The sequence below is a fragment of the Myotis daubentonii genome, chromosome 2 (genome assembly GCF_963259705.1).
Source record: "Myotis daubentonii chromosome 2, mMyoDau2.1, whole genome shotgun sequence".
Taxonomy (NCBI): Eukaryota; Metazoa; Chordata; class Mammalia; order Chiroptera; family Vespertilionidae; genus Myotis; species Myotis daubentonii.
The window spans coordinates 212,735,143-212,758,531 of record NC_081841.1 but is presented as its reverse complement, the minus strand read 5'-3'; the positions used below and the strand labels follow the sequence as shown (position 1 = coordinate 212,758,531).

The 23,389-nt window shown below is 46.9% G+C and overlaps 1 protein-coding gene across 6 annotated transcripts in view; it reads right to left on the bottom strand.

Annotated features, from left to right (window-relative positions):
• The window catches only part of FAT1 (FAT atypical cadherin 1), a 121,658-nt gene that overhangs the window by 10,966 nt on the left and 87,303 nt on the right, over window positions 1-23,389 (bottom strand). For all 6 annotated transcript variants that reach the window (XM_059685610.1, XM_059685615.1, XM_059685613.1 and 3 more), the window contains 15 exons: window positions 17,485-21,552; window positions 16,771-16,967; window positions 15,455-15,608; window positions 14,415-14,648; window positions 12,750-13,139; window positions 11,259-11,473; window positions 9,453-9,590; window positions 8,305-8,448; window positions 6,966-7,163; window positions 5,816-6,617; window positions 5,212-5,343; window positions 3,662-3,819; window positions 2,542-3,004; window positions 786-939; window positions 503-613 (listed from right to left, as the gene is read on the bottom strand). In XM_059685610.1, the coding sequence (XP_059541593.1) occupies window positions 503-613; window positions 786-939; window positions 2,542-3,004; window positions 3,662-3,819; window positions 5,212-5,343; window positions 5,816-6,617; window positions 6,966-7,163; window positions 8,305-8,448; window positions 9,453-9,590; window positions 11,259-11,473; window positions 12,750-13,139; window positions 14,415-14,648; window positions 15,455-15,608; window positions 16,771-16,967; window positions 17,485-21,552 (7,558 nt within the window). The remainder of the gene's footprint in view (window positions 1-502; window positions 614-785; window positions 940-2,541; window positions 3,005-3,661; window positions 3,820-5,211; window positions 5,344-5,815; window positions 6,618-6,965; window positions 7,164-8,304; window positions 8,449-9,452; window positions 9,591-11,258; window positions 11,474-12,749; window positions 13,140-14,414; window positions 14,649-15,454; window positions 15,609-16,770; window positions 16,968-17,484; window positions 21,553-23,389) is intronic.

The following is a 23,389-nucleotide window of genomic DNA, read 5'->3' as shown; positions in this document are numbered from 1 at the left end:
CATTTTTCTTCCCTGGAAAACAATGATCACCTCTTAGGATTATGGTAAGGATTACGAAAAATAATGAGAGAGCTGGAAAAGGCTTCTAGATGCTGGAAAAGGTTTCTGGATGCTATCCAAGCGGCAGTTATAGCATATTATGAGAATATGTCATTATCGCCATCCTCAAAGACAGCAGACCACAGGTGTCTGCTTAAAAAAACATAATAGTCTCACTCATTCCACACACATTTACTTCCTGCAAAAAAACCACACATAATTTGTTTGTACATACCTTGAAAGTATGGAAGTAGGTTTTTTCCAAGAATTATATTATATTCATTTGCTCATTTTTTGTTTTTGTTTTTTATTAAGAGCAACGAGATAATTTACACCAGGAGCTAATATGAGAACGATCAAATTCTGAAGCAACAGTGTCCAAATTACTAGGGTTTATTGGCATCTGCTACTCCAGGTGACATTACAGAGAGCTGGACACAAAGTCATGAAAGAAGGCAGTTACCTTTCTCCCCTGAAACCTGAGTCGCACTGACAGACGGCACCGTCCAAGCTGTCGAAGCAGGTCCCACCGTTTTTGCAGGGCTCGTCCTTGCAGTATGGACTAAGCTGGCACCTGAGGAACAAGGAGCAGGCGTGAACCGAATCCTCCTGCCGCCAATGAATACCGCAAGGCAGGCAGAAAACGTTAACAAAGGCATGCAGACGTTTTACGGACACGATCACCTTTCAAACGTTTTTAGATACCAGAATTAATTATAAAAGCTAAGAAAGAAGCATACACCTACCTCTTCCCAGCGTATAACCCTCTGCACTGGCAGACGAAGTCTCCATTGTCCACAAGGCAGGTACCGCCATAAAGGCAGGGGTTGGAGGAGCAGGGGTTGACGCTCACCTCACAATAGGTCCCAACGTATAAGGCATTGCATTTGCAGTAATAACCTACATCAGCACGAGGGAACAAAAACGTCCTGTCACTCAAAAACTCAAAAGACAAGTCTTAGGACATGGGGATTTTTTTTTTTTTACTTTTATGTTTAGGTGAAGATTTAGTTCTCTAAGACCTGTAAAAGCTAGGACCATTCCCATCCCCTCTAGATAAAACGCTGTGGAGATCCACAAGCCACTGCGTGTTTTGGTAGAACCAAAACACAAAGAACGAAAGAGAGAACTCGTCATTAGCTTTCGTTCATCAAGATGTAAGATGACTCGGCCAAGCACCCAGAACAGGGAAAAGGTAGTTCTGTATCTGGGTGGCCACTGGGTTGACAACACTTAGTACCTACATCACAATTTATTTGCAGCTCACGAACTTTTATGGATTAGATGAGACAGTAGTAAGTGAACAAGCACTTTGAAAACCATGAACTACCATTTTAAGAAAGGTGGTCTTCGAATTTGTATAAAGGAGCAAAGATAAGTGCCAGACCCCTCACTTTGTGAAGGCTGCGACGGCTGGGAATTGTGGGGGCTGCTTCCAATGCCTGGCCTTGGCCACAGAAATATGGCCCTTTGGGCTCAGAGCTGTAGGAGCCACTGTGCGGTCTCCCAGTTCCCTTCTCCTGCTGCTGCGGTGATTTCAAGAAAATACCTCTTGGTCCCACCCCTGACCACAGTGAGGACAGCCTCCTGGGACACATGACGGGAGCACCACAGGAACGCTGTCCGAGTGTTACTGTGGGGATAACCTGGCCTACTCTTTGCATCTAGATTGCAGACTCGTTCCAAAGAAAACAACAGGAAGCCAAGTCTTTTGAAATCCCACTTAATGAAAGGGTTATTTTGATTTCTGCTCTATTCATTACACAAAGTTCTATTTATTGAGCACGGCGACTGTCCTTTTCATAACCGCGCTCTGTTACCGGTAAGCGGACAAACGGGTCTAGGATGCAGAAGCCAGACCCTCCAGTAGGCCAGGGCTTTGAGACAGGGATGGGGCACTTCAGACCTCTGGAAAAGCGGTCCTCCCACCTACAGGTGGCAGGACCAGCAGTCCCCTGTGCGGGGCCATCGGATGAAGGGGGCATGGCACGCAAGGAGAACTGAGCGGTACCCATTCTAAATCTCGCTGGGTCAATGTCTGGGTTTGGAAGGAGAGTTCCGAATTAGCTGTGGTCCCAGGTGCGGAATGAGACGTGACTGCAGGAGCTCAGCAGGCAGACACAGCTCCTGTCAGCCTGCTTGCTCTGCTCTCCTGTTTATAACACACATGCCGCGATTCCTACCCTGATGCAAGACCTGACCATAGGATTGGAATAAAGAGGAAAAACAGCCCTAGCTGGTTTGACTCAGTGGATAGAGTGTCAGCCTGTGGACTGAAGGGTCCTGGGTTCAATTCTGATCAAGGGCACATGCCCAGGGGTTGCGGGCTCAATCCCCAGTAGGGGGCATGCTGCAGGCAGCCGATCAATGATTCTCTCTCATCATTGATGTTTCTATCTCTCTCTCCCTCTCCCTTCCTCTCTGAAATAAAACATATATTTTAAAAACAAATAGAGGAAAAACGAAACCACATTTAAAAGCTGATGACATCACGAAGCCTACCTCCCGCAGGTGAGGGGTTGCAAACGCCTCCGTTCTGGCAGGGGTTACTGGAACAATCTTCCGTAGCCGTCAGTACGCACCCAGGAGACACGTCCACCCAGTCTTCAATGTGGGCGTAGCTTCTGGGCTTGTGATTTAAAGGGAGCTCCTGCCCATTCAAATAAATGGAGTCCATGCAACCCCGGAAACCATTCCCGACTTGGGGGCTCCTTCCGTGCCTCGTGCCTTGCTGACGGATGTGGCCACCGAAGAACACGTGGTTGTCCAGGTTCAGGGTTTTCAGAGTCCCCGGGGCCGTCCCCGACGCGGTGTGGACCTGGTCCAGGACCAGGCGAGCGTAGTTGCCGTTCACCTCCAGGGACACCGCATGCCACAGCCCGTCGTTGACCTGGATGCTCTGCACAGACACGATGCCAGGGCCGCTCCCGCAGTCAAACTTGTACTGCAGTCTTCCGTTATGAATCTACGGCAGAAACAGGGACGGTTTGCGTTACTCTCATAGAATCTCCGATTATGAGATCAAACATCTGAAGGAGGGGTATCTGGGCAATTGAAGACAGAAACTTAGGAAGGCCTTGGGTCTAAGTATTACAGACCCCACACTCATGTGTTCCTTGTACACCTAACAGCAGACCTTTGGGGATACAGAGTTCAGTTGTGAACTGCACATCCAAAAAGCATCAACTAGTAACTGAACAACAACCCAAAATAGCACTGAATTATATCAAAAGTCAAAAGCTTTGGGCTGGCTTTAGCTCAGCGGTTCCTTCGCATACAAAAGCTAATCACACTTAACAAAATAATAAGGGTGGGCAAGATAATGATCACTTTAAGCTTGTGTAGGCTCTTACTTCACAATAAGATGTAATAGCACTTATCGAGTTTAAATGTTATCGGTCACATGTACCTAAAAATGTTTGTAAGCCACAGAAGTAAGTCTCCAAGCTACTGCACAGCAAAAAGAGCTTTTCAGCCCACAGTCAAAAGCCTACGAGGTATCAATGAACTATTTATAGGAGGAATTCAATTGTTTTACTTTTTTTTTCTTCAAAAATGGACAATTTGAATACCAAGTGGAATATTTTTAAAGCCTCCCATAGTCTGAGGAACAGACACGAACCTCCAAGATGCTGTAGTCGGTGCCGCGAGCATACATCACGACCGCGTGCGAAGAGTACGTCCGGAGCCTCATGGTCAGCTTCATCTCCAACTTGCTTTCAATTTCCTTCAGCCGGTACTTCACAAAGCTGTTTCCGGTAAATGTCACAGATGAACTGCCTGTGAACCACAGCGAGGAAAAATGAATCAGAACCAAGCTGTGGCATATTTTAAACATGTGATTTCATCCGCCCAGAGACTGACCCGGTTTTTTATTTAAGATTAGAACATTATCAAGTTAAATTCAATGGGAAACGTCTAGTTGCTTAATGAACAGCATAGCGTAACTAAAATAAAAAATATATTTTAGATGAGACTATGGTATCAAAAAGAAATGAATTCTGAAATACTTTAAAAACTAACTATAAAAATGTTCTATGTAAAATTACTACAAGGCACGTTAGGAAAATATTTGCATATCCTTGAGGTGGTTTGGGAAACCTTTGAAAGAAGATATAAAACAATCCTGATTCTCCAAAATGATGAAAATACTATCCATCGCCAGAGATGGAAATTGTTGTGTAAAATTATGTACAACTGACACAACAGAAATTAAATTTCAAAGTAAAAAAGATACTGTTAAATAAATAAAAAGATCAATATTATACAGACAGCAGAATGCAGATAATGTTAACACTGCAACACAAACAGCTCCATATGTGAATACAAGAGACAGACAAAATAACCCAGACAACTAGGCAAAGAGTGCGAACGGGCCAGTCACAGAAGGAAAAATGCTCACATGCAACGACCAAATGAAAAGACACCTCTCACAAGAAGCCAGGCAAATGCAAAGTGAAATAATTAGGTAATCATTTCACGCCCATTAGAAGGGGGTATTTTTCAATTGAAAACCTTTAACATTGGCAAGAGAATGGGGAATGGGACCTTCACACAGGACTAGGAGAACTAGAAAGTGGTACAACTTTTTACGAAACTAACATAATGGTACATTTAACAATGTTAAATGTATTTTAGTCTTTGACCATAGTCCTAGTTTTAGAAACGGAAGCACCAATGGGTAAGGATGCACACGAAGGATTCCTTTTTTAGCAGAAGAAAACGTTTTAACAACCTAAATCTCCGCACCTAAGGAAACTGTTTGAACGAACAACAGGAGACACTTGACAGCTATTAAAAAGCATCAGGTTTACACACAGCAACTTGCAAAGATGCCCATGACTTACTGCTAAGCAGGAAACAGCAAGCGGTAGAGGACTGTGTAAGGTACTTTTTAATTTCTTTTTTAAACAGGGAGGATGTGAGAGAGAAAGGACAATGAATCTGTCCACGTGGGACTGTCTGCTCACACGAGCGCTGATGATAAAGAAGGAAACACGCCACACTATTCACTCAGGTGAGCTGCCATGTAACAAGAAGGTAGCATCTCTGTCTGGCATGTTATGGTAAACATCATTTACAATACGTTTCACCCCATTAAAGAAGAAAATGATTAGGAACACGGAAAGTGACTTTTTAAAATAAAAGCACGCCTAATCACTGGACTCTCACCTGGGCACTGCCCAAACTTGCCACCTGGACAGACACAGGTGTATGTCTCCTCCCTGGGGTCAGCGATACATTCCGATCCCTCGGGGCACGGACTGTCTTCACACCCATGATGGATGAGCGGGCATCTTCCCTCTTTAAAAAAAAAAAAAAAGAGGGGAGAAGGGAGAGCTAATTAATAGGAATTTCAAGAAAATGATCTTTAATGTGCCAGCCTTCAAAGAGTGTATGTGAAATCATGTGTACCCCCTAGTTTCTTCTTTTTGTTAACCTCCCCGGAGGACATTTTTTCCATTGATTTTTAGAGTGGAAGGGAGGGAAGGAAGCATGGGGGAAGAGGGAGGAAGAGAGAGAGAGAGAGAGAGAGAGAGAGAGAGAGAGAGAGAGAGAGAGAGAGAGAAGAGAGAAACTGATGTGAGAGAGACACATCAATTGTTTGCCTCCTACATGCACCTTGAATGGGGTCAGGATTGAACCCTAACCCAGATACATGCCCTTGACCAGGTACTGAATCTGAGACCCTTCGGTGCATGAGCCGACGCTCTAACTACGAAGCCACATTGGCCAGAGCACGTACCCCCTATCTGCACACATGCACGGGTGTTACCTTTGCAGAGACACACAGCCGTCCTGCGGTGGCGGGGCGTCACGAAGCTCAGCCTGGCCGTGCTGTGTGTGGACATCACATTTTCGTCCACAGACACCTTCTCGTCACAGAACCTCCATGGGCAGTCCAGCCCCGCACAGCGCCTCTGGAACACGTCCAGGATCCTGACGCCAACGAGGTCCTCGATGTCAGCCACGGAGGCGTTGATCTTGTGCAGGAGCTGCCTGGACGACACCTGGGCCCCACCCGGCTTCTCTATGAAAAGTAAGACGTCCAGGTGGGGCTGGGGCTCCGAAGGCTGCAGGCTCACGATCTGTATGTCGCCCCTCCTCACACCCAGGACGTTCCTCAGCGCCCGCTGGACGTTGCGCCAGTAGTCCCCCACGAACTCCTCCGGCGTGAGGTTGGCGAAGCGGATGGCGATGGTGTGGTTCAGCATCTCCTGCGTCACGGGGCGGACGTGCACCGTGATGTCAGCCACCGTCGTGAACCTCCCGTCGGTCACGCTGACGTTGAGCAGGTACTGCCCCAGGTCCAGCTTCTTGTGCGCGATCAGCTTGCCCCCCGCGCTGGAAACGGAGAACAGGCCGTCCATCTGGGGATCGAGGCTGTAGGTCAAAGTGTCGTACACGTCCTGGTCTGTGGCGTGAATCTTCCCGATGACGCCGCCCGCGTATTCCTCGCCGACTGCGCTGATGAAAATCTCCAGGGGCAAGATCGCAGGCGGGTAGATGCTCTCCTCGATGACCATGACGTCCACGTGGGTCAGAGACGACAACTGAGGCTTTCCGTTATCGGCCACCTGGGAGAGGAGGAAAACAAGAAATCACCACTGTCCAGGTCACTGTTCACACCTTCGTAATAAAAATGTACTTACACTGCTTAAGTTCTTAAAAATGACCAATTATTAGGTTCTTTTTTTCTCCCCATTAGACGCTTATCAATGTCTATGATAAAGTAACCAAATGAAGAAACGGGCCCCAGAAATGCATGGAATAAAAATGAAGGCAGGGCGGAACACGAAGACCACAACGCTATACATTTTGTTGTCTTCTCATGAAACGCGAGCTGTTTATATACAAGAAGGTAACGACAGAAGCAGCTCTTCTCCAGGAGCCCACAAGAGAATCCTGCAGAAAGACGTCAGTACCTTCACGCGCAGTGAGTAGTGATCTCTCACTTTCCTCTCGATGGCGGCTGCGGTCAGGAGGACGCCTTGCTGGGTCACCTCGAATGCGCCGTCATCGTTTCCGCTCTCGACGGCGAAGAAGAAGGGGGGGCCGTTGTGAGAAGAATCCTTGTCGGTCACCACCAGCTGCAGCACACTGAAGCCCACAGGCTTATTTTCCTGCACAGAAAAACGAAATCCAAATAAACCCACAACTTTCAACAAAACCAAAATCTGTTTCTGTTTGTTTGTTAATCCTCGTCCGAGGATATTTTTCCACTGATTTTTAGGAAGAGTGGAAGAGGGAAAGACAGAGAGAAAGATCGATGTGAGAGAATCACATCGGTTGGTTGCCTCCTGCTTGAGTCCCGACCAGGGCCCAGGCAACCGAGGTACGTGCCCTTGACTGGAATCGAACCCGGGACCTTTTGGTTCGCAGGCTGGACGCTCGATCCACTGAGCCAAACCGACTAGGGCAACAAAACCAAATCCTTAGAGCAAGAGACATGGGCAAGTTTCCTATACTATGAAATATATGGAAAGCAAAATCTTACTGCTCCTCCATTTGACAGGAAGAGAGAGAAGAAAGGGGGGGGGGCTGTGATAAGGAGGAAGGGAAAGGGGGGATAACGAGGGAGGATGGGAGTGGACGAGGGGCACTGTGGAGTGGGGGAGGGATAAGGTGAAATGGAAGAGGAGGGGAATGGAAAGAGGGGTGTTTGGAGGAGGCGTGGGGATGGGGCGAGGAAGGTCAAGAAGGGGAGGGAGGAAAAGAGGGACAGCAGAATTTAAGATTAAGAATCAGGCTGATATAATGAACAACAAACAGATGAACAAAAATAGAACCAGAGACAGAAGCATCGAACAGATCATCCAAGCCTAGATAGAGGGAAGGCAGGGGGAGCGTAAGAGATCAACCAAAGGACTTGTATGCATGCATATAAGCATAATCCATGGACACAGAGAGTAGGGGGTAAGGGCATGTGCTGGGGGAGGTGGCAGTGGCCAGGGAGATGTCAATGGTGGGGGAAAGTAGACATATGTAATACTTTAAATGATAAAGAATTTAAATTAAAAAAAAAAAAAGAATCAGGCTAGTGAGAATAACTTGAACACCAAAGCACAAAAAGGAGAGAAAAGCTTGGCTTCGTCATGAAAACGCTCATCTGTCAGTCGCGAAGAAGACCCTCTCCTTTGACCCATCTCCTGTTTCTGAGGCGCAGTCTTTGGGAAAGAAAGGCATTTCAGAGGAATAACTGAGGCCAGTGAAGAGCTCATCTCCAAAGGGCCGCGCGCAATGAGCCCCCAGCGCCCGAGGTACCTGGATAATCACGCTGTAGTTCCCCTGGGCGAAGACCGGCGCGTTGTCGTTGACGTCGGACACGTCGATGTTCACGGTGGTCGTGTTGACCCTGGGGGGACTGCCGTTATCGGACGCCTGGACTGTGAGCGTGTACCCTGAAATCTTTTCGGGGACAAGACACAGAGACGGCGTGTCCATTTTCACAAGGCCAAAGGACGGGATTCGATCAGAAATGTACTCCCGACAACCGGGAAGGGCAGATCTGAACGCCCGTCGCCATTTGCTACGTCCTGCAAGTGGGCAATTCCCCAACCTACAGCAAGTTCACTGCCAATAACGTAGCTGCCAAATGGCTCAACAGAAAAAGACACCAATGGTGACTGGATTCTCTGATGCCCCCTGAATAGGTACTCATTCTCTTCAAGTGTTCAAACTTGAAAAACTTACGGACCTATTAACAAAAATTAATACAGAAAAGTAATTCAAACGATGAGAAAAAAATGCTAATGGATCTCCAAGGCTGTCACGAGAAGAAAGGCAACCTTTCCCAGCGCTGCTCTCAGCCAGAAGCAGACAGACGTGTGGCGCATGTCCCACCCGAGCGCTTGCCGATTTCAACACCTCAGGACATTCCACATCCCCCTCCCATCAGTTTTACCCTTGGACTGCCTACGACTCCAGAGATCTTCCCGTCATGACGTCCTATAAAAAACCGAGTCCAGTAAGGCAGCTTCCTTTCCAGGGCCGCTCCCTGCTCAGCTCCCCTTTCCCGGACGAGTGGTGGGAGGCGCGGGAACGCTGCCCACATCCCCAGTGTGTTCTGCAGCCCTTCTCTCAGCACCGGTGGTTTCTCCAATGTTTGCTGTTGCTTAAAACCCAGCTTCTGGCTCCATGAAGTGCCTCAAAACCCTGGAGCCAACACTAATTTCCTCCTGACTATACCCTCAAGTCATCTCAACTTAAAGTAGGAAGCACAGCTCTCATACTCTCACTGTATTTTCATACTGCTGTTTTCAAGTACTTCTACTGTGCTTGTCAGTTGGGAAGGACGAGGCTGGCTCTACCCGTTGGGCACTTCCCATCCCGCGGGTGTGTCTGACTAGGAGGCACCTCTAGGTACTGATTTTGTCATCAGTGAACAACGGGAGCCAAATGTTTTCGCTTACTGTTTCCCGGTCTAGAAGTTTGGTCACTTTCACTTCTCCGCGGGCGGGGTCGATGGTAAATGGATTTCCTTGATTGCCGTCTATTATGGAATAGTGGATGTGGCTGTTTAAAGGTCCATCGGCATCATCAGCCATCACCTAGAAAATAGGACAATCTCGCTTAGGAGACAGCGAAGAAAGGGACTGAAATCTTTCAGCGAATTTCTGGTATCAACACCTAGCTGTTATAAGGCAATCTATACTAATAAAAGAGAAAAATGGTAATTGGCGTACGACGATACCCTTTTCATTGGCTAATCAGGGCTATATGCAAATTAACTGCCAACTAAGATTGGCAGTTAACTGCCAACAAGATGGCGGTTAATTTGCATATGGAGGCACAATGCAGGGAGGCGAAAGGGAAAGCAGGAAGAAGCCCCCTGCCACTGACAGTGATCAGAAACCCAGGGGGGAGCTAAGAGCTGGGGGGCAGGGCAAAGGCGGCCCTGGGGCCGCCTTTGCCCTGCCCCCCAGCCATGATCGGAGAATCAGGTGCCTTTTCCGCCCTGGCCAGTGATAGCAGGAAGTAGGGGTGGAGCCAGCGATGGGAGCTGGGCATGGTCGAAGCTGGCAGTCCCAGGAGCTAGGGGTCCCTTGCCTGGACCTAAAGCGAAGCCCACGATCGCGGGGCCGCTGCAGCTGTGGGTCCCCGCTGCCCGGGCCGGACACCTTAGCCAGAGGCTTCCTGCAGGGGCAGGGGCGGAGCCCGCGATCGCGGCACCCCCTGCTGCCACTGCAGGTCCCTGCTGCCCGGGCCGGACGCCTAGGCCAGAGACGTCAGGCCTGGGCAAGGGGCCGATCCTGCGATTGGAGGGTGATGGGGGTCAACGCCTGAGGGCTTCCCAGTATGTGAGAGGGGGCAGGCTAGGCTGAGGGACACTCCCCGCCCCCCCCCCACACACACACCCAGTGCACGAATTTCGTGCACCGGGCCCCTAGTCTATATAATAAAAGCCCAGTGACCATTACAGCAGAACGACCAGAACGACCAGTCGCTATGACGCGCACTGACCACCCGGGGGCAGACGCTCAACACAGGAGCTGCTCCCAGATGTTCAGTGTGCTCCCACAGCTGGAGAGCCGCTCAGCCAGAAGCCGGGCTCACAGTGGGTGAGTGCAGCAGCGGTGGCGGGAGCCTCTCCCACCTCCGCAGCAGCACTAAGGAGCGGAGAGTCAAGCAGTAAGGGGTGAGCAGGCAGGCGATTAGGAGCGAGGGGTCCTGGAATGAGAGAGGGATGTTGGGCCTAAACCAGCAGTCAGACATCCCCCAAGGGGTCCTGGATTGCAAGAGGGCACAGGCAGGGCTAGGGGACCACCCTCTCACCTCCCCCTCCCCCCGCACGAATTTTGTGCATTGGGTCTCTAGTTACTTATAATAGAGTCAGTAATTGGCTTAACAAAAGACATTTCCATATCTTCAAAATATATTCAAGTAAGGCCACTACAGAAAAGCTGGATCAATCTTACTAAAACAAACAAACAGAAAAACCTCTTGCAGTGATCCAGGAGAAGAAAACTGTAAGGAAAAAATACACACTGTGCCCACCAGTGTGGCTCAGTGGTTGAGCATTGGCCTATGAATCAGGAGGTCACAGTTTGATTCCCGATCAGGGCACATGCCCGGGTTGTGGGCTCAGTTCCCAGCAGGGGGTGTGCAGGAGGCAGCCAATCAATGGTTATCTCTCATCATTGACGTTTCTATCTCTCTGTCCCTCTCCCTTCCTCTCTGAAATCAATAAAAATGTATTTTAGAAAAAAAATACACACCGTAAGGACAGGCTGCTCCAGAATAGCGTCCTCGCTGACCACAGCCGTGTAGGTGTCCTGGCTGAACACTGGGGTGTTGTCGTTGATGTCTGTCACATTCACGTTCACAGTGGCCACGTCACTCAGGGAAGGGGTTCCTCCATCAGTGGCTTCCACAGTCAGGTAATATTCGTGAGAGCTTTCGTAATCCAGATTCTCAATGATAAATATGGCCCCTGTACAGAAAATCAAAATTACTCCCGCGCTTTAAAATGCTACCGCTTACTCAGAGCTGAAACAGGCACTTGTAAATAAATGGAACTTTCACTTCAAAAGTTTACTTCCCTTTTATGGATGTTTTCTAATTTCTAAACTCACCGATTAGAATTATAAATTTGCCCATCCCTGATCCTTATTTATGTCTCTTATTTTCCTTATATTCTTTGTGTTAAGCTACTCTCCCAATCAATACCATCAATACCCCACCTATAAAAATGGCTATTTGCCTTATCTCTTCTCAATCACAGACTTCACTGTAATTTAATAAAATAAAAAGATAAAAATCCTTCTTTTCGCTTTGTTTTCTTTTCCTTCTCATACTTTTTCTTTTATGGAAATACACATCCTTTTTTTAAAAAAAAAAAATCTCTAGAATAACTACATCTCATCATTTTAAAAATCCCTTTGATTTAACAATGGTTTAACACCTTTCCTTTTCACCACTGTATTGCCCATACTACTTACAGAGCCCTAAAAATAAGTTTTAAGATATGTGTTAAAAATAAATTTTGAAATAGCATCCTCACACACTTACTTCCCCCAGGAAATAGTTACGGACAATTAAATACGATTTGAATGGAGCAACGTTTTACAATGTGCTAACACTTCAAGCGATGTAGACCACAGGTTACCACGACTAGGGAAGTATTTAAGCAGCAAGAGCCTAAACTCCGATGACTTTTGACCTTGTTGGCAGTCATCCCATCAGTGTGATTGAAAGTACTCCACCTATTATGCGTACCTGGCATAATAAAAAAGTCATCTTTCTAAACCATCAGATGCCCCCATAGATGCTAAGATCGAAGAGGTGGGGACTGCCACTTCATGTGGGAAGCTACTTCCCATGAGCTCCATACGGGGATAAAAAGGAGCCATTATGCAAGGTCCTTTTCTATCCTCCAGTCTTTATCTTCATTAATTTATCGCATCTTATATCTGTATCTTTACTAAATCCCTCAAGTGAGATACTTTAATTTTCTATTTAAAATTAATTTGCTTGTAGTTATAATGGATACATCAGAAATGTATTTTATTATGTGGAACCATATTTTGAAGTCTTCGAAACCACTTTAAACCCTACTTAAAATAACAATACAAAGGAAACGTGAGTTTCATCTTTTCAGAGTATCTACTAACACTTTATGACCAGTCCCTCTACATCAGGCCGAGTGCCGGGCAATCTACCCTTTACGGCAGAATAAAGGGTGCCCTCTCATTTATGTGGTGAGTCACCTGTTTTAGAATCGATGCTGAATTTCCCGTGTTCATTTCCACTGATGATGGAGTAGGTGATGTCTGCATTTGCCTCGATGTCCCGACTGGCTGCGTACACTTGAAGGATTTCTGTTCCAACCAGAACGTCCTCAGACACCGAGGCACCGTATTCGCGGTATTCGAACACGGGAGGATTGTCATTTATATCCAAGACAGACACAACCACGGTGCCCGTCGCTGTCAACCTCCGTGGCACGCCCTGGTCTACGGCTTTCACGGTGAGGGTGTACACGGCCTGCAGCTCTCGATCCAGAGGTTTCTCCAGCTGGATGATCCCAGACAGTTCATTGATGGAGAACTGCCCGTCCGCAGAGTTAATCAGAGAGTAGGCTATCTTCCGATTCAATCCTGTAAACAGAGGACATCACGTCAGAAGGCTCAATTTCAAAGAATTTAAACAAATTATATTTTTTAAAATACACGTAACATACATATTGAAAAGGAAAAAGGCTAAAACACAATCTTTTAAAGGTCATTGTGATTATGACCTTAAAAAAGTAAACTTCTAGATTAACAATTTACTGAGTTAAAGTAAATATAATTTCATAGTTATCCAGCTTTCTAAGACTGTTTTATATGAACTTATGCTATAATACTCAGATCTTTTTTTTTTAATCCTTACCGGAGGATATGTTTGTTTATTTTTTTAGAGAGAGGAAAGGGAGGGAGGGAAGGGGGGGGAGAGAAAGAGAGAGGGAGAGAGGGGAAGAGAGGGAGAAAAAAACATTGATCAACTGCCTCCCATATGTGCCTTGACTGGGGACCAAACCGCAACCTTTTTGGTATACAGGACGACACTCCCAAGCCACTGAGCACCCGGCCAGGGCCCCCAGCAGCTCTTTTAAAGTCTATTAATTATTTACCTTCAGTGACAAAGATTGACTTGAAAAGTAGCATTTCTGCTATTCTTCTACTTACTCAGTATTAATATGACTGAAGAAGTTATTTTTATTCTCTGCTATCAAAATGCTAGACATCCTAGACTTTTATTTCTCCACGAAAATTTGGAAGGTTTGTAAAACTGGGAAATATGGCATTTGTTCCTATGATACTAAAATAACTTTATGTCACTAATGGTTTAGTCACAAAACAACACTTCCCTAACTCAATGAGAAATGAAGATCAGTCAACATAGTCACTAACCAGAATTGTACGGACACCACAGCTACCTAACAGCATGCTCACTGGGCACAATTCTGAGACTGCAAATACTCATTAAAAGTGAACTCATGCCCTAACCGGTTTGGCTCAGCGGATAGAGCGTCAGCCTGCAGACTGAAGGGTCCCCAGGTTCGATTCTGGTCAAGAGCATGTACCTTGGTTGCAGGCACGTCCCCAGTAGGGGGTGTGCAGGAGGCAGCTGGTTGATGTTTCTCTCTCATCGATGTTTCTAACTCTCTATCCCTCTCCCTTCCTCTCTGTAAAAAATAAATAAAATACATTTTAAAAAAAAAGTGAACTCATTATTCTAAATATTTCATTCCATGTTTAAGGCCAAGGAATGAAACAACACAACAATGAGGAGTTACTCAACACGCAGGAAGTACAATAATTCCGCGGCCCGAATCTGGGATGTGTTTGGAAAGAGAGGCTCCTAGGATCTGGGAGCACGTCCGGGGGTACCTGCATCCGCGTCTGTGGCCTGCACTCTGGTCAGCAGCGTCCCGGGCTCCGTGTTCTCGAACACGGTGATGGTGTGCGGATCGGCGGCGAACTCGGGGGCATTGTCATTCACGTCTTCTAACGTGAGCACCACGTGCGCTTGGCAGAACCGCCCCCCTCCGTCGGTGGCCTTGACGAGAAGGTTGTAAACCGCTTGCTCCTCGCGATCGAGGGGGGCTAGTGTTTTCAGTTCACCTAGAAACAAACAAAAATAAATGGCCTCCCTTGAAATTTACGATGTGAACCACGGTACCAAATGTTACGTCTTCCCCTTTTCTCTTACATTTGCCAAGTCTGAACAACAGCCTTCCGTTGGACAACAGTTTTGTCCATGACGGGGCCAGCGGCTGTGTGAGTACAGTGAATTCCAGGTTTCCAACCTGCCAGGTGCCAGTCGTTAAGTCCCAAGGATAGCAAGGCTGGGGCCTTTTGCAGTATGTATGTCACAAAACAAAACAGCTACCTGATTTGCCAAATTTAAAGGTTTCTAGATGACTCAAAACATTAGATTTCTATGTTCATAATTAGTTCTTTGGTGGGGGACAGCTTAATAGAACACTATTTCTGGACCCCAATTTTAATAAAATATGAATTATAAGAGAAATACAAATATAGCACAATTTAAAGATGAATCACACATCGTGAGTGATTTTATAATGAATATGCTAAATTATGACTTTATGGTCACGTAGTCATGAAAGCAAGCTATATATAAAATGGAGACAGTGAAAGCTTAAAATATACTTTAACATCGTGAGGTTTTCTTTTATTTTTAAAGGTGATAAAAACGACTTTAAATCCTTGGCTGTTGACTTTTTATCTCATCCCACATTTTACACATTAAGTTGCTGTTTCGGTTTCTAAAAGATGACAATTTTGTAGCAACCAAGTATATTTTACATGAACAAAATGGAACTTCAAATTCTGCGAGTGGTCTAAAACTACCCACATATACGATTTTGTTGGAGTACAATTAATTCTGGCCCAAACTCCATCATTACCTGTGTCTGGATTTAGGTTGAATTTTTCTGCTCCTGGGCCAAATAAGGTGTAAGTGATTTCGGCGTTGGACCGGATATCTGCGTCAGTGGCGGCGACCTGCATGATCAACTTCCCGGGGAAGGCATCTTCTGGAATCGTGTCTGAATACAAAGTCTACAGAGATTGGAAACAATACAGTCAACATGAAACACTGACAGCATGGCTGCCGAGCAAGTAACAGAAAATCAATCATTTCGCTTTGGCTATAGAAAACATGGGAAATGACTAACGTTAAAATCCAAGGAGCTTTCAAAAGGATTTTCCTTATGAAATGAGGAGGAGCCATGGAACAGTGAACAACCCGATGTTGCCGAGTCTGACCTGACATTTAACCTACGAGTTCTGAACGCAGTGCTTTCTGTCTTGGACCTGGGTTCCTATTCAGTTTAAATTCTTATGAGACAATATAAATAGTGCTCCACATTGCCCTAAAGATTGGAGAGACCAGATGCCTGTTATATCGTATCTACTAATTTCCAATACAGAAATCTATTGCTGGCGATCGTTCTTAACACAAATCCAAATACAGGCAGTTCAGAAAGAAGCGATCTTCGATCTTCGTGTCTTGGGAGAAAACAAAGATTCCCCCAGACCCTGTGGGTGAGTGAAGCTCAGGCCAGGGCTCTTCCATCACCAGCTCTAACCTCTCTTCATATCCAACCGACTCTCAAACGAAGGGGTGTTTCCTGTTCCAACTGTTTAGAAATCCATGCCATAAACCACAACATAAGACAGCGATCACTCCTGCCCAAGTCCCCACCCTGCACCTCCACGGACAGCTCTGCTCTGGGTTATTCGATCTCATATGAAACAGCGGCTCCATAGTTGCAGGAGCCGCGCTGTGAACCCTGTAGTTCCTCTAGTGTGTTAAGAGCAAGTGTCCCCAAAACTGTAAGAGCAAAAGCGAGCTCTGTTTGAAGAACTGCTGGCCAGATACTTCCTCCAAAGTAAACTCTTCCCCAAATGATTGGAATCGCTTCCTGAAAACTTTACAGGGCATTTTTAGAGTTAAATGCAACTGCAATCCGGCTCATAATTGACAGCATTCTGAATAATTTTCAAACTACTGGAGCACGTCCTGAACCAGTTCCGAGGCTAGCCCATCTCTTGCCCCATTGCACACTCGCCTCTGCTTAAACAGGAAGAGGTTATGATATGAAACACACCGAATGACACCACGGCATCCCACCACTGTCCTACTGCCCACCACAGTCCTGCTGGGTGGTTCAGGAGAGAAACCTGGGTTCGTAATCTAGAAACTTAAAGAGCACCCTACCTTTTCACAAACTGGACTGTTGTCGTTGGCATCAAGGACTTTCACTTCAACAATAGCTTTTGATGAGAAGGTGCCATCAGTTGCTGTGATCGTCAGAAGATAATTGTCCCTTTTCTCTCTGTCTAGAGGTTTCTTTACATACACCTTCCATTCATTCTGTATATTTTCAACGGCAAACTGCCCCAAAGGATCCCCTCCTATTAAATCAATGGAGAAAGATGACAGTCAAACTTGTTAAAATAAAGAAGGAAATACGTGATAGAAAAAATAAATTATAGAATAGATATATAATGTTATGGTTTAAATTAAGGTGTGTTTTTTTTTAATTACTTTTGAATTTGGTCTATGAGCTTCCCCATTAAAATTTGTATTTCAATACAGCATTCAGCCAAATAAAATATAAAGACTACTAAATAATACATTAGCCTACATTGAAACTATAGCTTTTCTTTTTAATTACTATATATTTATTATACACTAAGATAAAGTTGAATAAATGAGTCATACAAATAAAAAAGGTATAATGAAGCAACTATTTCCTTTGCACAGGCAAAGAACTTGAAATATGGCTAAATGGTGCTATTTCTCCTTATTTTAGTTTTACTTAACTAAAATCATCCCTTCACCTTCTAATTCCCATAAAGTACACATCTCAGCATTTATGCTTCTAATGTATTTAATTTTAAATTAAGCCACTGAGTTGAAATGTCTTACCTGTTATGTAATAGGCTACTTGTCTGTTAATTTCTTCAGAATCGGCATCTGTGGTGCTTAAAATGGCAATGACACCGCCCGGTGGGTCATCTTCACTCACGGTCCCTTTATAAATCTCCGCCGTGAACCGTGGGGGGCTGTCGTTGACGTCGGTGACGGTGACGTCCACCGTGGCCGTGGAGGACAGCTGGACCTTCTCCCCGTGGTCCGATGCGACCACTTTAATCTGGTAACTCTCTCTCTTCTCATGGTCGAGCTCCTTGAGGGTTGTAATCCAGCCTGTCTCCATGTTAATGGCGAAAGACTCGATGACCTCTACGCTCTGGGACTGATCTAGACTATACATAACTTGGCCGTTGGCTCCCGAGTCCAGATCCGACGCCCTGACCTGGATGACTCGACTGCCCCCTGGCTGGTTTTCCACAATAAAGGCCTCATACGGGTTAGACTCCAAGACAGGGCTGTTGTCATTGGCATCCTTCACTTGGATGCTGACGTCCACAGAAGCCACCACCTCGTGGTCCCCGTGAGCGCACCTGGCGAGGATGGAGAACTGGTACCACTTGGTCGTCTCGTGATCAAGGCTCTTCTCCAGTTTCAGCCTCCCACTCTGCCTGTCAATCACAAAGAACTCGTCCCTGTTACTCTCGGGAGTATTCCCCTTGACGAGGCTGTACAGGACCGTCCCACTGTGTTCCGCTCGGATGAGATCGATTTCGGTCCCGATAGGCATGTCTTCTGAAACGGTGTAGGTGTAAAACGGCTCTGAGAACTTGGGGAGCCGCATTTCTGGGGGGAGTACCTTCACGTAGACGGGAACAACAGACTCCCTGGGCGGAGACCCGCCGTCCACAGCTCGCACGAAGAAAGTGAAGACCTCGTCCTCTAAGCCAATTAAGCTTTCCTTTGTCGTGATGACGCCAGACAGCCTGTGGATCTCCAAGTTCTCCTGAACACTGTCAGAATCGGCTTCCAGGGCGTAGGTGACATCGGCGTTGGAGCCCTCGTCGGCGTCACTTGCAAGAACTTTAATGACGGATGTGCCCTTGGGAGCATCGGACCCGATGTTGACCTCGTACCTGGTGGCTCGGAACTGGGGTGCATTGTCATTGTCATCGGTGAGGATGACGTTAATGGTGCAGAACGCAACCTTTCCTCCCGCATCCTTCGCCATTAAGCGGACTGGGATCACTTTCTCCGCTGGGATTTCTCGGTCGAGTTTTTCCAAAGTAAATACCTGTCCTCTCTCATTGGTGTAAAACCTGTCTCTGGCGAAGTCATTCACAATGTGGTAAGTGATGTGGCCGTAAACACCAGCATCCCCGTCCGTCGCTTTCACCGCGGTCACCAGGGTGTGCACGGGAGCATTCTCCGCGAGCTCCACTTCGTACTCGTTCTGAAGAAACACGGGGCTGTGCAAGTTGCCCCCAATGACAGTCACGTGAACCTGCGCCGAACTTCGGAACACGCCATCCGAGACGGAAATGTTAAGACTGTAAAATGGCTTCAAGGTGACCTGGCGGAGGTTGGAGAGCGTGATAATCCCCGTTTCACTGTCCATGACGAAACTCTTCTGATCATTGCCGGACAGAATGGAGTATTCCAGCGTGTCTGTGTCTGAGCTGTCTGCATCGTAGGCTTTGACGCAGGTCACAAAATGCCCGTGCGTGGCGTGCTCGCTGATTCTGGCCTCGTAAACCTGCTGGTCAAACAGGGGCGGGTTGTCGTTGAGGTCCGTGACATCCACCGTGACCACCACCTCGCTGCTCAGCGGGGGCATGCCGCCATCCACGGCCCTCACGGCAATCCTGTGCTGCCGGACCTGCTCGTAATCCAGCGCCCGGACCAGGGAAATGACACCCGTGCTGCTGTCGATGTGAAAATGATCGTGACTCTTGCTGTGATTCCCAGACATGTGGTAAGAGATTCCCCTGTTGGGTTCCGAATCCGCATCTGTGGCTCGAACACGCACCACCGAGGTCCCAATGACAGACGCCTCCGACAGCGTGGCGGCGTAGGCCTGCTGGGCGAACACGGGGGCGTTGTCATTGATGTCTTCCACCACGATGTCCACAAACACCTCGGCGTGCGCCCCCGTGAAGGAGTCGGTGGCTCGGACGCTCAGTTTGTAGGCCGGGTGGGCCTCAAAGTCCAGGGGGGCGATGACGTTGATGACGCCGGTGTTGAAGTTAACGGTGAACTGGCTAAAGGGATCGCCGTCGGTGATGCTGTAGAGCACCTTCAAGCCCTCGGGACTGTTGGCTTGCACGTGGACGACGGGGCTGTGCACCTGGATATTCTCCGGGATCTCGGCGCTGTAGAAAGGCTTTTCGAACACGGGCATGGCTTTGTTCATCACCGTGATGGGAACGATCACTTCAGCCGAAAAGGCAGGGTTTCCCCCATCTTTTGCAACCACGGTGACGAGGTACTGTTTATTTAAGGTGTCGGGTTCGAATTGCTTCTTCAGTGAGATGTCACCGGACGGCCCGACCTGAAAGTGTTCGTGATGTTCCTTCAGGTAGTAGTGCACGTCCCCGTTCCTGCCGCCGTCTCTGTCCACGGCGGTCACGTGGCGGATGGTGTGGCCTACCGCGGCGTCTACCCTGACGACGGCGTAGTAAGGGAGGTTGACAAACACCGGGGCGTTGTCATTTTGGTCTTCCACGGTGACCTTCACCACCACGTGGGCCACCGCGGCAGGCTTGTGCTCCTGCGTCACCTCCACGACCACATCGAAGGCCTCCTGCTGCTCCCGATCGAAGGGTATGCCAGTGGTGGACAGGACTCCCGAGGTGCGGCTCATTTTAAACCTGCGATCGGGGTTGAGGATGCGATAGAACAATGGCTCGTTGATCGGATTGCCAATCGCAGTGATGACAGCCAACGTCCTGGCTTCGGTGGAATTCTCCTTCACGGTCGCCGAGTAGAAATCCTGGGTGAACTTCAGTTGACTTTCTTTGCTCTCCTTCACGTGGATTTTCACCGAGGAGAAGCTTGCGAATCTGCCGTCAGAAGCGCGGATGGTTAACTCGTAGCGGCTTCTTAACTGAGTTGTGTTTTGCACCGTGATCGAGCCCGTCTTGTAGTCCATGAGAAACTTCTCCCCGATGTTGCCCTCAGTGATGGAGTACATTATCTGGGAGAAGGCGCGAGAATCGGCATCGGTCGCATTTACCGTGATGACTTTGACGCCTCTGTATGTGGGCAACAAGAGAGAGGCTTCATACAGGGACTTGGAGAACACAGGAGGGCAGTCATTAATGTCAATGACATGGATAGTCACGTTAGCTGCGTATTCAGCAAACAAGCGCGGTGTTCCCATGTCATGCACTTGCACGGTAAAGCGAAAAGTGCTTGTTTCTTCATAGTCCAAACTCAGTACCGTATGAATAGCACCCGTGCTAGAATCAATGGCAAAATATTTGTGTATCGATGGCTCAACGATGTGGTACACAAGCAAAGCATTCGACTCCTTGTCAGCATCGGTGGCTCGAATCACTAATGGGACATTCTTGTCTGTGAGGACCACGCTGTTCAGGGAAGCCGACTCGCTGACGAGTCCTGTGTATTCTGCTTGCATAAACACAGGCCAGTTGTCATTTTCATCCTGCAGATGCACTAGGACCGTCGTGTTAGTGGACAAGCCGGCCATGTTGGTTCCTTGGACTGTCAGTGTATAAATGGGCAAAGTTTCAAAGTCCAGGGCCTTCTGAGTGATGATACTTCCAGAATGTGGATTAATAGCGAATGCATCAGCTATGTTTCCATCTCTTATTTCATAGACCACCGATGACTGACTGTGGGCTGTAACCATTCCGACAAAACTCCCAATGCTGATGGTTTCACTAATTTCAACAGAATATTCTTTAGATGTAAACCTCGGAGCAGCATTGTCAGCAATTGTGACAAAGATATGCACGGAAGTGATTTCACTCAGGGGTGGACTGCCTTTGTCTGTAGCTTTAACCATTAGGTCATATTCCACTTGGTTACTTCGATCCAATTCTTTGGCAGTTTTGATAGAGCCCAAGATGGGATCGATTGTAAAAGAATTTCCAATATTTCCTGGGAGGGGGAAAAAAAAAAAAAAGAAGCACATTAGAGAAAACTACAGGGGTCAAATACTATTTGGAAATACAGAAACCAATGAAGATAGCTTTAAAAATTATATTCTGAGATTAAACAGAAATTCAGGGGTTATCAACATTTGAATGGAACTTATCTCAAATTTTCAACTTGTTTCATTTCTGTCCAACTAAAATAAGGCAGACTAGTCAGAGTTCTGTCCATAAATTATGAAAAGTAAGAAACAGAAGAAATATCACTCTGAATCTAACACCATACACACTCTCTTTTGCTTGAACCAAGAATGTGCTTATGAAAGGGTATGGCTACCCTTCATAAAGCAGTTAAGTTCGTAATTTTCCAAGTGTTCCCTCAAAAACCCTTTAGAACATACTTATATTTCAGCATTTATCACTTGAAAATGCTCAAGATTCTCATTCATTATAAGAATTTAACAAATTTCATATACATTAAGAGAATTTAACAAATTTCAAGAGAACTGTCCCTTATTTTAAATATTCAGGGTACTGACAAATAAGCTTGTGTATAACTTGTCCTACACTTCAGAGGATTTTGGTAATAGTCTCTTCTGAATCATGTTCAGGTCAATGTATCCCCTAAGTCAGTGGTTCTCAAGTGGGGGTGATCCTACCCAGAAGGGGATGTTCAACAATGCCTGGAGACATTTTTTTAAAATATATTTTTATTGATTTCAGAGAGCAAGAGAGAGACAGAAACATCCATGATGAGAATCATTCATTGGCTGCCTCCTGCTCACCCCCTGCTGGGGATTGAGTCTACAACCAGGGCGTGTGCCCAGACCAGGAATCGAATTGTGATCTCCTGGTTTATGGGTCAACACTCAACCACTGAGCCACACCAGCTGGGGTTTCTGGAGACATTTTGGGTTGGCACTACTTGGGGGAGAGACCAGGGATGCTGCTAAACTTCCTGCAGTACACAGGACGGTCCCCAAAACAAAAATCTGTTTTTCAAAAAGTCAGCCGTGTTGAGGCTGAGAAATTCTCCTCTAGCACCAATTGTTTTACTGGCTTTTCCTGCACCTTTTCCACCTGCACTGTATACATGTATTCAGCTGCAAAGGCAACTCTGAGTCCTGTTGTTGTATAGCACCGACTGAAATTTTTCTGACAAAAACCAGCAGTTGACTATAGCTTAGCAGTTACCTATCTTTTTGAACAGATCAAGGCAGTGTGAGAGTTCGACCCAACCATGAACCCTTCATCCCTATTCTGTTTTATAAACAGGAGTCCAGCTCCATTATCCTAGACATAGAACTGCATGTGTTTTTCCCAAATGAACTATTACACTCACCCCCAAAACAAGGCTGGCTTGCCACTTAACTGCTTCCTCCAATTGCTTTCCTCCAGGTTTGCAATCGAGTGCGGCCCTTCACAGAACAGCATTACTTAGGGTGATTTGCAAACCAGGGGATTAACCAAGCACTTCTTTCTCCACCTCATTACTAGGAAACGCTTCCTCTCTGGCCTTCATTTCCTTCCTTTAATACATTTTCCAAAAAATCCATGATAATGTTTTCTGAGGCCAGACCGAGTCTGGTTTTCATTAAGCCTGCCTGGCTCTGCACCCAGGGCAGAGGCCCAGGCTTCTCCAGGCTCCTGAGCTCTGAGCTAAACCCTGGCCCATGGACGGGGTCACGCTGTCTCTGCCAGGCCTTGCAGACACGGGCCCCGGCCTGTCTGTGTCTATGAGTCAACGATCCCAGATTCTCTCTCTTACTCAGTCATCATGGTCCTCTCTCATCCTGCCTGCGCATCACCCCACCTTCCAAAACTGTGACGGGCTGTCTGGATCA